The sequence below is a fragment of the Haliotis cracherodii genome, unplaced genomic scaffold (genome assembly GCF_022045235.1).
Source record: "Haliotis cracherodii isolate W230 unplaced genomic scaffold, xgHalCrac1.p SCAF_6, whole genome shotgun sequence".
Lineage (NCBI taxonomy): Eukaryota > Metazoa > Mollusca > Gastropoda > Lepetellida > Haliotidae > Haliotis > Haliotis cracherodii.
Window position 1 is genome coordinate 33,983,759 of NW_027266319.1, and position 14,704 is coordinate 33,998,462.

General features: G+C 42.8%; 1 protein-coding gene across 2 annotated transcripts in view; it reads right to left on the reverse strand.

Annotated features, from left to right (window-relative positions):
• The window catches only part of LOC139445210 (tubulin tyrosine ligase 3-like), a 70,715-nt gene extending 60,610 nt beyond the window's left edge, over window positions 1–10,105 (reverse strand). Inside the window, exon 1 of one of the 2 annotated variants that reach the window (XM_071226344.1) lies at window positions 10,073–10,105. In XM_071226344.1, coding sequence (XP_071082445.1) covers window positions 10,073–10,081 — 9 coding nt within the window. In that variant the 5' untranslated portion in view covers window positions 10,082–10,105. Of the gene's footprint in view, window positions 1–6,686; window positions 6,782–10,072 lie in introns of those variants that run through there. The other variant, XM_071226345.1, reaches the window with a different exon arrangement.
• Window positions 10,106–14,704: the final 4,599 nt, after the last annotated feature.

The window sequence follows — 14,704 nt, forward strand, 5'->3', positions numbered from 1 at the left end:
CCAAATTGACATAGCAGAAACAGACTATAGGCATTATGCACCTGTTCTCACCTGTCGTCAAGGTGTCATAGGTCACCTTGATCTACTTACACCTGGTTATGCCCTGTTTCACAATAGTCTGTTTTATTCACATTTTTACACACTTTTACGTGTAAAAAGGCATAAAAACATTTGATATGCTGCATTTGTGCCACGGCCCAATTAGTACTAATTTAGTTGTTTGAATATTTACATATTTTGTATATTAACTGCAATAATTTAAGATCTGAGGTCGAAAAAACAGGGTTTTTTTCATTTCCGTGAGTACTATAGCACCTCACATGGCAGCTTGGCTTGTATGGTACCCGTGGAGCTGAGGATGAAAATTGAGTACACGCTGATCCATTGACCGGGGTAATAATGTTAGCACTTTGGGCCTGCTTATAGATGGATTTGGTGCTCTGTAAACCAACGGTACTATTATTATTATTACATGTGATGGAGGATCAGTGTAAATAAATATGCAGCTTAAATAAATGGTTGTTTTGTTCATATTTCTGCTAGTGGTTGCTGAGTACAGATTGTAACCAAGATGGTCTGTGGATTATCCAGTCTGGACAAGATGAACCAGTATTTGGTATTATGAGTGAGTGAGCGGGGTCAAGTATTGTTTTCATGGCTTTTAGCAATATGCCAGCAACATCACGGTGGAACCCTGAAATGGGTTCACACATTGTACCCATGTGGGGAATCAAACCCAGGTCTTCGGCATGACGAGCGAGCACTTTAACCACTAGGCTACCCCACCGCCCCTGGTATCATTAACAACATCCCATGCTGGTCCATAGTCACGAAGCCTGTCATTCGAGTTCTGGGGACTGTTTCTAACCCGGGTCACCATGTGGGTTAGTTATATGTGGTGAAGATCTGAGTTACGATTCATCTTCAGCAACCCATGATTGCTGAAGGTGACTAACGGATCTGTTGGTCAGGGATGCTGACTTGTTTAATGCATGTCATTGTATCCCAATCGTGATGCTCATAACGTCGATCAGTGGACAGTCCAGACTCAGTTATTTAGCTGGAATATCGCTAGCTGAGTGCAGCATTAAACAACAAACATCAACAACCAAGTGATGGGTTAATAAGCTGGACAAGGCAACACATTTACCACTAGATTACCCCGCTGTATGGTGAATGAGCTTGACGAGCCAACACGTTAACCACTAGACTACCCAGGGTTAGAAACTAACAGTTTTTGTCCACTAGTCCTTATGATGATAACATAGAGCAAAACCCTTAAAATCTGCCAATTTCTACTAGTCCTTAGGATACCTTTACCATTGGGCAGTTTGGTAAGGACTACAGGACTAGTGCCATTTTTTAATGCTGCTACCCCTCTGTTTGGTGAATAAGCTTGATGAGCCAACACGTTAACCACTAGACTACCCCTCTGTTGGGTGAATAAGCTTGACAAGCCAACACGTTAACCACTAGACTACCCCGCTGTTGGGTGAATGAGCTTGACGAGCCAACACGTTAACCACTAGACTACCCCTCTGTTTGGTGAATAAGCTTGACGAGCCAACACGTAAACCACTAGACTACCCCGCTGTTGGGTGAATCAGCTTGACGAGCCAACACGTAAACCTCAAGACTACCCCGCTGTTGGGTGAATAAGCTGGACGAGCCAACACGTAAACCACTAGACTACCCCGCTGTTGGGTGAATAAGCTGGATGAGCCAACACGTAAACCACTAGACTACCCCGCTGTTGGGTGAATAAGCTGGACGAGCCAACTCGTAAACCACTAGACTACCCCGCTGTTGGGTGAATAAGCTTGACAAGCCAACACGTAAACCTCAAGACTACCCCCCTGTTTGGTGAATAAGCTGGACGAGCCAACACGTAAACCACTAGACTACCCCGCTGTTTGGTGAATAAGCTTGACGAGCCAATACGTTAACCACTAGACTACCCTTCTGTTGGGAGAATAAGCTTGACGAGACAACACGTAAACCACTAGACTACCCCGCTGTTGGGTGAATAAGCTGGACGAGCCAACACGTAAACCTCAAGACTACCCCGCTGTTGGGTGAATAAGCTGGACGAGCCAACACGTAAACCACTAGACTACCCCGCTGTTGGGTGAATAAGCTGGATGAGCCAACACGTAAACCACTAGACTACCCCGCTGTTGGGTGAATAAGCTGGACGAGCCAACACGTAAACCACTAGACTACCCCGCTGTTGGGTGAATAAGCTGGATGAGCCAACACGTAAACCACTAGACTACCCCGCTGTTGGGTGAATAAGCTGGACGAGCCAACTCGTAAACCACTAGACTACCCCGCTGTTGGGTGAATCAGCTTGACAAGCCAACACGTAAACCTCAAGACTACCCCGCTGTTGGGTGAATAAGCTGGACGAGCCAACACGTAAACCACTAGACTACCCCGCTGTTGGGTGAAAAAGCTGGACGAGCCAACACGTTAACCGCTGCTGAGCAGTATTTCAGATATATGACGGCGGTCTGTAAATAATCCAATGAATGAGATGATCTACGCAATTGGGATACGATGACATGCATTAACCTTGTCAGCGAGCTTGACCACCCGATCCAGTTAGTCGCCTCTTACAAGCATAGTCTCCTCTTACGGCAAGCATGGGTTGCTCACGACCTAATCTAACCCGGTTCTTCACGGGTCCCACCACTGTAGTATTTACCCTAGATAACGGTGCCCAGGGGCCTATTTTAGGAGGCAGGTGATGATATAACCAAAGATTTAGTCAACCTTCAAATGTCCTCATGAAACCTACACACATGCAACATCCATGGCTCAAACAACAGGCAAGTAAGGAAATCTGTGATAGCGCCCAACGCATGGACAGAATTAAATATGCAATAAGAAATCGTTTTATTGTTAATAGCCAATACCAATACTCGGAGAACTTTAATAGCACTCATAAAATGAAACAGCATAACAAAAGAGCTGACGTGGATGGAGAGTGAGTGAGTGAGTGAGTGAGTGAGTGAGTGAGAGGATTGGGTTTAACGCCGCTTTGAACAGTATTTCAGTTATATCACGGCGTGTCAACTTAAAGTGGGAAAAGAGGAACAAGTGATGCAGGTCCTATTAGACGTTTATCACTTTGGTTAAATCCACGAGAAGGCATATCGTGGATGGCACTGACAAACCTAGAGACCCGTGAAGATCCGGGGTAGAACAGGTCCTCAGCAACCCATGCTTGCCGAAAAAGGCAACTATGCTTGTCGTAAGAGGCGACAAACGGGATCGGGTGGTCAGGCTTGCTGACTTGGTTGATGCATGTCATCGTATCCCAACTGCGTGGATCGATGCTCATGATGTCAATCACTGGATTGTCTGGTCCAGACTTGATTATTTACAGACGTCATATAGCTGGAATATAGCTGAGTGTGGCGTTAAACAACAAACAAAGACGAAGACAAACCTAGAAACATGATCAAGGTGAAAAGTAAATCTGCCAATACGATGAAACGGTCGACGTGGACTTTGCAAAAGCACTCCTAGATTACGCCCCCGTAAACAATCTACGTGCGAATGATGCAGCAGTACACTCAAGCTCCCGATCAAGAAGGGCCATTATGTATGTAAGGGCTTATCACGCTCTAGCTGGCACGGTGACGGCAATGGTCGTCTGCTCGAGTTGGTTCCACTATGGAAATCTCTGCGACATTAATGGCGAAGATGTAAGATGATTGTTTCTCGCCCACGTCCCATGGCGAAGAACCAACTGACCTCTCTTGATCTTACATGGAGACAAACAGCTTACTGACAGATGCCACGAGCTACAGGCACCATGGTTACCGGACCTGAACTTCGAAAACCCGTACGTGAGTGATGACGTCATAACCGGAGCCCGAGTTCCACAGTACACGTTCACAATAACAGATAACCAACAGACACGCATCACTCTATCACACATACGCTGTGATACTGTCACACATGCAGTCTGGCCTCACCACATCATCACCCGTAAAGCTACGGGTTAGAATACGCCTTCAGCAACCAATGCTTGCCGTAAGAGACGGACTTACGGGATCGCGGGTGGTCAGGCTCGCTGACTTACGGTATTTGACGCAGGTTATCGTATCCCAATTGCGTTGATCGATGCTCATGATATGATGTCAATTACTGGATCGTCTGTTCCAGTCTCAATTACATACAGATCGCAGTCATATAGCTGGATATTGCTTGGCGCGGCGTTAAAAAAAGAAAGAAACAAACAAACAAACAAACACCTCATTATCTTACATACTGTTTGGCCACACGACTCCGATTTTTCCAAATGACAATAGTTAATCTGTCTTGGCTGGTGGATATTGCAACGAATTTGGTATTCTTTAACTTGTTTTGGGTATTATACATATGACGGCGTCAGTTTGGTCTGCAACGTTACACTACAGCAATCATTTGGATGAAGATAACCCGTGCATGCACTCACGCACTGCAATCCATCGACACAGATGGCGGATAAACAAATAGGCCACATAAATAAATACTTGAGTTTCGGTAATCTGCTCATCCCATATTCTTTGAAGATGGAACTCATCAAGCACATCAATATTTTTTTCCAATTCTACCTATCGACCACGCGTTCCCTACAATCACGGTGGGGCACGGGTGGCCCAGTCGTCTAAGGCGCCGCGATTCGCTGTGCAGAGTTGCGTCCCCTGGACACGCCAGAAACCTATGATCGTGGGTTCGAATCCCGGTTCGCCCCGATTATGTTTCTAGGTTTGTCAGCACCATACCCGTGCTCGTGGGTTTCACCGAAGCGGTAAACGTCTGAGACCTGCATCACTTCGGGCTTTCCTCCTACATTAAGCTGACACGCCGTGATATAACTGGAATAATGTTAAAAGCGGCGTAAAACCCAACTCACTCACTCACTCACTACAACCACGGACGTATATACAAATTCTATAAACGTCTTTGCTACAACCTATGTATCGGGTGATTGTAGTACCCTTCTTTGGAAACAGGATACGCACCACTGTATGTGATGTTGCATCGACCTCACCAAACACGACACGGCGGTTAGATCTACCCCCTGCGTCTCGGCGTATCCGGTATCAGCTGATCACCAATACTTCTTTTAAATACCACAATACTTGATGTATCAAATAACAACATTGAGGGAGTGTGGTTAGGCGGCTGAAGGAACCGTACATTAACTGGACACACATCGCTGGTCTCCTGGAGGGGAAATTGGCATAGTGTTAGAGCAGAGACCATAGATCTATTATATGGTCTCTGGTTAGAGGTAGCAGCTCTGCGCGCACGACATGTCTCTTTAGATTAGAACAAATTAAATTAATTATAGCATCGGGGGGCATCGGCACACATTAGCGCAAACGATCACTACACAAAAGAGTGAGTGAGTATGGTTTTACGCCGCTTTTAGCACTATTCCAGCAATATCAAGGCGGGGGGACACCAGAAATGGGCTTCACACAATGTACCCATGTCTGGAATCGAACCCGGATCTTCGGCGTGACGAGCGAATGCTTTAACCACTAGGCTACCAGACCGCCCCCTACACAAAAGAAGTTAAGAACCATCCGATTCTTTCATATTAGTATATTATTAAGCTGTTGCTCTTTTTTATGCGCAGACGTAACAGAGGATATTGGCTCCATGTTAAAAGTTAAAAATAATATTTATCAAATGATATCAAGATCAATTTTTAGTTTGGATGCAATGGATGACTTGATATACTTCAGTCATTTGTAACGTAATAAATCTTTTCGGAATATTTAAAAAATGACTTGGATTGATATTCATAGTAATATGAAAGAATCGTGTGGTCCCTATCGTGTTTAGTAGTACATGTATAGCCATCATGTAACTATTGTCCATCGGCGTTATTGAGTGAGGGAGTTGGAGTTTTATGTTACAGGGTCTGGTTTCACAAAACAACCTTAGCAATGAGAATTAAGATCGAGCTAACGTTGCTTTGTGAAACTGGTGTTTCTTCAGACAAGGATAACCTCAGTTTTAACCTTATAGGGGTTAAGGTTAATCTTAATTTCTAGCTTTTATAGTGGTAAAAGTTAACCTTAGCTAAGGTTTCTTTGTGAAACGGGTCCCAGACCAAGGATCATAACCGGATGAGATAGCACAACGGGCAGATCCTCACACCTATAGCAGCAATGCAAGTTGCGGCGCCTTTTAACTAGGCTACGGGGCCAGTCGGGTCACCGGCCAACAATGTGTGCCATGGTACAAAACAGCCAAACTAGACACGCCCTAGAGTATCTATTTACCATTGTATACACACCTGCTCGTCTATTGCAAAACGCCACGCGCTTCGCAAGATTATATACATAATATCTTATATAAGTATATATCAGATTATACTTTAATTATTTTTCGTGTTTATTATGTTTATAGCACACGAGTTATTAAAACTTGATTCTTTATCGAGTTTGTAAGATTTAAAGTACTAAATTAACAGACAGACTATAAAAATATTTTAATCATAATAATTATATAATTTTTATACTACATTTTAGAATATGACTCTCGTCAGAACTCATTTCTCTAAAACGTATGGCAGACTCTCCATGACAATTCCATCTTTATATTTCTATAGAATAAATCAGTGCTAATCCAAGGATTGCGCCGCCTGTCAACAGCTGTAAAACACAGAGACTTACCTAAGCGTTAACGGCGGCTAGTTTCCAGGCGGTTAGCTGTTCCTTGGATATCCTATTCCCCAACACCCAGAATCACACGGACCTACTCGGTACACCTTGATCTCTCACACTTGTAGAAGAGTCAATATTATTAGTCTCCCATAGTAACCTTTAATCGATGCTGTCGTGTGCGCGGATGTGGCGCTCAGACACAATATACCCCACAGTCAATAGACGGCTCCGAAACATGCTTAATAAACTAGGTGCCGTCTTAGCATGCGGTGAGCTATTGATTGTCCTGTTCAATTCCTACTGAGGCTTTTTAGCCAAATACCCAAGTAACATATCACTCGCAGCGTTTATTTGAATAATACATGTGGGCCACACTGAGGCCAAGGCAGCATGACGAACGGCGCCATTGTATTCTGGTATTCAGTAACGTGAACATATACTCTCACATCAGTCAATGGGTAAATGTACCCGTGTCACTGGGGTATTTTGCTCTACGGGCAACGGGAAACAGTTTTATCTACATGAATGTAAAAACTAATTGGTGTTGGGTCTGCCTTTGTGATTTTCCTTTCAGAGTAATACTATTATTTTCTTAAGAGCTTTCAATATTCCGAACAATATTAGATGTTTAGATGTGGATCAAATGCACAAAACGTTCCCATAGTTCATGGACTAGAAATCAGATTCCATTATCATAGCTCTCTAGACATGTTTTGGTTGGGATATTGACAAAGCGACGTTAAACTATATCAGCTCACCCTTCTTACGAGTATGCATGTTTAAACACATGTACATCGATTGTGTGGGTTATGGCGTGAGACCTGTTTGTTAACGATTGAGTGAATATGGTTTTATGCAGGCTATATCACTACAATGAAGGGTTCAATCCCTTTGTGCCTACATCCAAATTTGCCTACAGACATTAATGTAGGCACATTGGGAACTCCCTATTTATGTTAATGGACTGAACCACTATTGTTTGACTTCTTGTATTTAATATCTGTTGCTCAATCACGTAAGGCTCTAACTGTAGTAGATTCATGTATACATTGTAAAAAACTAAAACACCGAGTAGATGAATTCTATTCTTTGACTGTATAAACAACATCAACAACAACAACAACAACATAATATTGAAACTATCACATAAATTAACTATTTTTGAGATCAATGCAATTTATTTCAGATTTAATGCATTGTTGTTCAAACAAGCCAGTTCTTAAGCTGAGCAGAGGTGTAAATACTGGTACATATGACTGTATAAACTTTATTTTCTTTTAGAAATCAATACAATTAACATGAGTCAGTAAAATGTGTCGATGTATATCACTTCCATTATTCTATTTTAATCTCATCACATGTGTGATGGTTCTATTTCATTTCACATGGACACCCAACGGACATCAGGACATCGGGAGCGGATATAGCTGTTTGGAGTGAGTGAATGAGTAGGGTTTACACCGCTTTTAACAGCATTCCAGTTATATCGCGGCGTGTCAGCTTAATGTGTGAGGAAAGCCCGAAGTGATGCAGGTCTGAGACGTTTACCACTTCGGTGAAACCCACGAGCACGGGTATGGTGCTGACAAACCTTAAACATAATCGGGGCGAACCGGGATTCGAACCACCAATCATAGGTTTCTGGGGGTGCCCAAGGGACGCAACTCTGCCCAGCGATTTGCGGCGCCTTAAAACGGCTCCCCCCCCCCCCCCCCCAACAAAATATTAAGTTATTAATATTTTATATTACTTTTACGTTTAGTATACCCGATAACCTACAAAGCGTCCGAATATATGAATCTTTAGACAGGCCAGGAAAGTTTAATGTCGTTATATTTTTTTAATTTGAAGTTTACACTACATACGAATTTACCGTGGCCGCGATACTGTATTTTTGAAATGATGTAAATAGTGACATACAGACTACTTCCACATTCTTATGGAAAACCCTTGGATTTCCCTTACAGAATAAAATACAGGATCGTTGTTTCCGATTATTTACACATATTAATGTCAATGTGTTTGATGTCATGTCGGTGAACGGAGATCCTTTCTACGGTCCATCCTAGTGAACAAAACGAAGAAATGCGCACCCGATCTATGGACTCGAACCATGTGTAGACTGCAAATGACAGCGAACAACATTCTACTACTATCTATATAATTTACTTCATTATCTGTTCTACACGACTATAAAGTCAGCTTTGAACGATCGGCCAGCTGATTAGTGCTGGCCAACACTTATAGTCACCACACGTTCACTGACAACTTTGGAGATCGTGTCGACCATTTTGATGGCCAAAATCCTATATTAAAGTATGGGGGTTACGGTCGTCTTAGCGCTAAGATCGCTTTGTGAAACCGGGCGATGTACTTGAAGTAAATGCATTACGAGGTAGTTTTTAACAAACATTTTGCATCTGATGATGATATTATTCAGATTTAGATTTATTGTAACCAAACTGTAGAACAATCTGAAACTATTTATTTCAGCTGTAGAGATGATTTTTGTGTGGCTGTCAGTGTATTCAGAAGTCTTACGGTCTGAAATGGAGTTGTGTGTACGTCCTATAAAACATCCCAAGAACGGATATTGCATTCACTTTGTGCGCCTTCACTGGAGTTTATTACACGTATATGGCGAAGTGAGTGAGTGAGTATGATTTTACGCCGTTTTTCTCAATATTCCATCAATCCCCTTATTGCACAACAGCGCCAGGCAGGGTAACAACAAGTACCATCATTTAACGTGTTTTGGTATGACGCGGCACCGGCCGTGTGTCGAACCGCTCTCCGGACAGACGCTCTATCCACTGGATCACTAAGGCGGTCAGGTTACTGTTGGGAACACTCGGACACAATGCATGTAGTAACTTTAATACTGTGGATGTCGTGATCGAATCTGAACTGCATCATAATGATCATCATGATCATGATCATCAGCAGCAGCACCCGAACACTGTGAATTCAGTATCTGTTTCCGCAAACAAGTCCCAGTGTTACTATGTCAAGTGATCCCTTTGAAGATCCGGGGTAGAATAGGTCTTCAGCAACCCATGCTTGCCGTAAAAGGCGACTATGCTTGTCGTAAGAACACGTAGGGCAGTTGCTGATATGGTCCGAGATGGCTGCTTCCTGTCTGATTTGCTGGTTGAGAGTTTGTGCTCTTTGATTCTGGTGTTGATGGGGACCTTATCAGCAACTGTCCTAATCACATCAACTGGGACAACGTTCAAATCCCCTCAAATAACCTACGATTTCTATAAAAGAAAACTAACAGAAGCTGTCCACATTGGCCGCCACAAGCCATCAATCAACAGAGATCAAGGCTAGTTCATCCCACCAGCCTACTATGAACTCATTAAGCAATAATCACCACACCTATACAAACTTACCCTGTGCATTTGGCTTCATGTCCCATGTTCGCCGTCCATCATGTTGTGAAAGTATTATCCTTCTGCTGTCATTACTCACTCATGGTATCCCACTCATGTATGTAATTGTTATTACTGTTAATCCTCAACCACTCTGCATATTCTGTAGAATGTTCCTCATTCAGTCTTGCTTGACAACGGTATAAGGATCAATACCGAAACGTCGTCTTTACAGTATTAAGGAAGTTGTTATCCATAAATTGTGTCTACTTTGTAAGACAGTGAATTGCTATTAGCTTGAGTCTTAATGACATAACACTTTTTGACAAACACAAACGCAAATTATAAACAACTTCCTTGTTTAAATGAATTTTTCCAGATATATAACTTTTTTTATCTGCATTTACTTCCTGCTACAAATCAGCGAGGAGGAAATATCCATGGAAACGAGAAAATATATGCTCGATCATCAACATTAATCTGTAACCACTAAAAAGATACACATTCATTTATCTGATAAGGTTTCTTTTGAATGTTACTACACCGATTTCACAAGCATGTACATATTTGTCATCGCCCAACGCTAAACATTGTTTTAGATATTAACGCCGAATGTGTTCAATGTGTTTGAGACTTTTAATGATTCTTTTACAGGCGCTTCAGCCAATCGGCCATTCGTGGCTAACTCCTGTCATTCCGGGACAAGCCCAATCGCGACTCGTGCCCCTCTCGATGTATTTGACAGTAATGTCGTATGAACGTCAGAAAGATTCCAAATCATCACACTGCCCCGCCAAACGGTACAGTCTCCTGTATACAACAAGGAGCCGTTCTTTATCCCACACGTCGGCGGATCCGTGTTCTGCCGTCGGCTCTGAACAGCTGGAACCAACTCTCATAAAAAAAACCACCACACTGCCTAATACAGCATTGCAACGTTCAACTTGGCGTGCCCACCACAAACGCCGAAGCCGGTGTTGCCTCGTCAATATCATGCCTCTGAGTGGTCGATGTACGCCCTGATATCACGCCCTCGAAGTCGACGACGTATGGTGTGACGTCTGATGAAACGCTCAAGCGCAGTCAGCGCAGATGACGTCACAGTGGAGAGTCTGTCACGTAGGTGTAAGATACGGAGGCAGCGGTCCCGATTAATAGTGCTGGTTCACTGAGATACCATGAGTTGAACATGAATACTCCACTCCGATACGGACGACCAGTCCTTGTTTTAGCCTTTTAATGCCGAGCGCCAGGCAGGGAAACAACGAGTACCATCTTTAAACGTCTTTTGGTATGACGCGACTGTGGATCGAACCCCGGACCTTCACTAGACCACGGAGGCGGTCCGTTGTTATGTTCAGAACGTGGTAGGTATATCTCTGTGATCTATCTGTTTCAGATACATATATACTACTCAAAAGAAGTTAAAGAACACCTGATTCTTTCAAAGCAATATATCATGTGACTTGTCACACATGCCATGTGGGCGGACGCGAGTTTATCGACGACGTTGTGAACGTATGGCCCCTTGTTGTGTCCAGGAGGTGGAACCTTACGGAGGCGTAAGTGTGATGGTCTTGGGCAGCATTTGCGGGGACGAGAAGACGGAACTTGTCATCATCGAAGGCAATCTGACAGCATAACGCTACATTGACAATATCTTACGGACAGTGGTTCTTTCTTTCATCCAGCGTCAACAACGGACGGTGTTCCAACAAGATAACGCCACACCCCATAAAGCCCGTATTACTAAAGACTTCCTCAACGCCAACAACGTGATTGTCCTGCTGTGGCCAGCTCGATCACCAGATCTGTCACCCATAGAACATCTCTGGGACCAGCTGGGGCGTCGTCTTCGGAAACGTCAACATCCCCCCTTCACGAGACAAGCGTTGATCGTTGCCCTCCGTGAGGAATGGAATCGGAAACCTAAAGTCGATGTGAGGACGCTTGTCTACTCAGTTCGACGCCGCATTCGAAGATGCATTGCCGCTCATGGAGGTCATATCCCGTATTGAACGGTCTTGGCCGTCGTCACCTTAAAGTTGTAACCAATGTTGTTGATCGGATACTGGACGCATGACCCCTTGTCAAGAAATGTCCCTGTTGGAGGTCAAGGACTTTGTTGTTGAATTAGTAAATTCGCATTTTACTGTACTGAATGATGAATTTCTACAATACAATTGTTATTGCTGCTTCAAATTGTGTTGGTCATATTTTATCCTAGAAATATCGTTGGTAACGTTTCTTTTGGCCGTCAGTTTAGTTTTGTTATTTTAAACATTCACTCTCCATAAGCCAATTATGTCAGCATTTATTGCTATATTTTAATAACATAACTGCTTTTGATTGTAAATACATTTAGAGTGTTAGTTCCGAATAATTATCTTGTGTCTCATGAGTGAGTTGGGTTTAACGCCGCTTTTAACAGTATTCCAGTTATATCACGGCGTGTCAGGGCGACATAATCGGGGGGAACCGGGATTCGAACCCACGATCATAGGTTTCTGGCGTGCCCAAGGGACGCAACTCTGCACAGCGAATCGCGGCGCCTTAGACAACTGGGCCACCCGTGCCCCCATTTAGTTAGTGTGATACATCAAAGCAACCATAGGTACACTTTAGCCCTAAACACTTGATGGCTTTGAAATATCTGGATGTCTATAGGTACGTCTAGATAGTTATTATTCCATAGTCTGTCTCGGCCTAGATACCTCCTCTTCTTGGGTGGCTTCAAACTATCTGGATTGTGATCGCAGTATTATGTTGCTCAACCTGCAGCATCTCAATGAATTTGAACTTATTTGGATGCCGCCCTTGATTTTTGGCGTCGTCCCACTAGTACTGCTCGGAGACATATAATTGTTCTTTGTGATAAAGTCATCTTTGTTGTTGAAGGTGGTTGGGCATCCTCTTTGCATGGGAACATTTCCAATGAATGGAAGTCAGTCTGGTGTTACTCGTGAGCTTGTACCCGGCAAAAACCAAGCGCCGATCCCTCTTATAATTGACAATAAACTGTAAATCCACACATTTTCTTGTCTGTAATTCCTTTTATAGTCCAAATCGTACCAAATGATTAATATGAGATGCGCCCCCTTATTCCCCTAGTGTCTTACCCACAACCACGCTCGGGTGAACTTGTACCTATATCAATATGTGCTGGACCTAGCAGGAAGACAACTAATGATACACCAGGAAGACTGGGCGCCGGCCCGATCGTTGAAATTGCGCAGCGCGTCAAACGCCGGTAACACGTACCTCCTCTCAGAGATTCCCCGTACTGGCGTAATTTTTCGATTTGGGGAAGATTTTGCCTGTCGTTTTATTATCGTCCGTTTTACGGTTTTCCCCTTTTTCAAATTTTGGTCAACCATTTGTGAGCAGGTATCCGCTAAAGCATTGGATTCTGCTAATTGCTATGTTGACTTTACTTGCCCTTTATGTTTGGGAAGCCAAATAGATCGTCTGAGATAACACTCATTAGAAACACCCGTGCTGTCAATTGAGCTGCTAACTGAATGTAAACAAACGATTTGAATCGCTTACAGTATATGGCCCTATCTGTGTTAATAAATACAATTAATACAACACAATGTTTTTCACTATTTGTTAAACAATCACATATTGCCATTATTGATTTAAGTACTCGGGATTAATGTTATCAAATTGTATCGGGATTATTTTAATCAAAATTCTATACTTACGCGCATTCTGACTGGTTTTTCGTATTTTTACACAGATATGGTAATCTGAATGATTCCCTGAACACGTATCGATCGAGTCATCATCACCCGCCCCAATCCGTCCTCTATCGATCAATGTTATGATTTTTGAATCTCGAAAACGAACTTCAACGATCCAATATATGTCGTTTCTGGGCGCCATGTCATATACAGTCAAAAGGGAGTATCGTCGAAGAAATTTCACAATTTGTATAAAGTGCACGCGCAGAACTTGGCTCTAAATGTAGTATCTGCGATACACTTGGGATGAAATACTCGTGAAGAATTTTTTTCAGCAACAGTTGCTTGTCGTAAGAGACGGTTGCTGCATGCCACCGTATCCCAATAACATAGATAGATGCTCATGATGTCAGTCCCTGGATTGTCTGTTCAAGACCCGATTATTTACAGACACTGCCATATATCTGGAATTGTGCTGAGACATAATCCTCCCCAAATGAATTAGAATCACAAAATATCGCGATTATTAATTAACGAAGATAGCTACATGTTTTCAAATACTTACAAGTTGAAAAAAAGCCATTCTGTCTATGAAGGATGTTATTTACAGTAACCGCAAATTTGCAAAGTGCGCTTTTCAAGAAATATCAGGCCCTGGGATTTTTTATGAAGACAGGGTGTTTTTCAGCAGCGTCTGAAGAAGCAGATATATCATACTATGAGTCTGAATATAATAATAATATAAAAAATATCAGCCTCTTGCAACATTATATATTTTGTGGCACAATCCCTTTTTTCAAAGATAGAAGCACAAACATATTTTTTAAGCAATTTCTGGGACAAATTATTCTTTTTTCAAATGGTCGGTCCCTAATTACAGGAACGAAAATGAAGCATGAACCTATTTTCATTGTGAGGTCAATCACAATTATCTAGACACTATCAAAAGAAAAGGAGCTACTAGCTG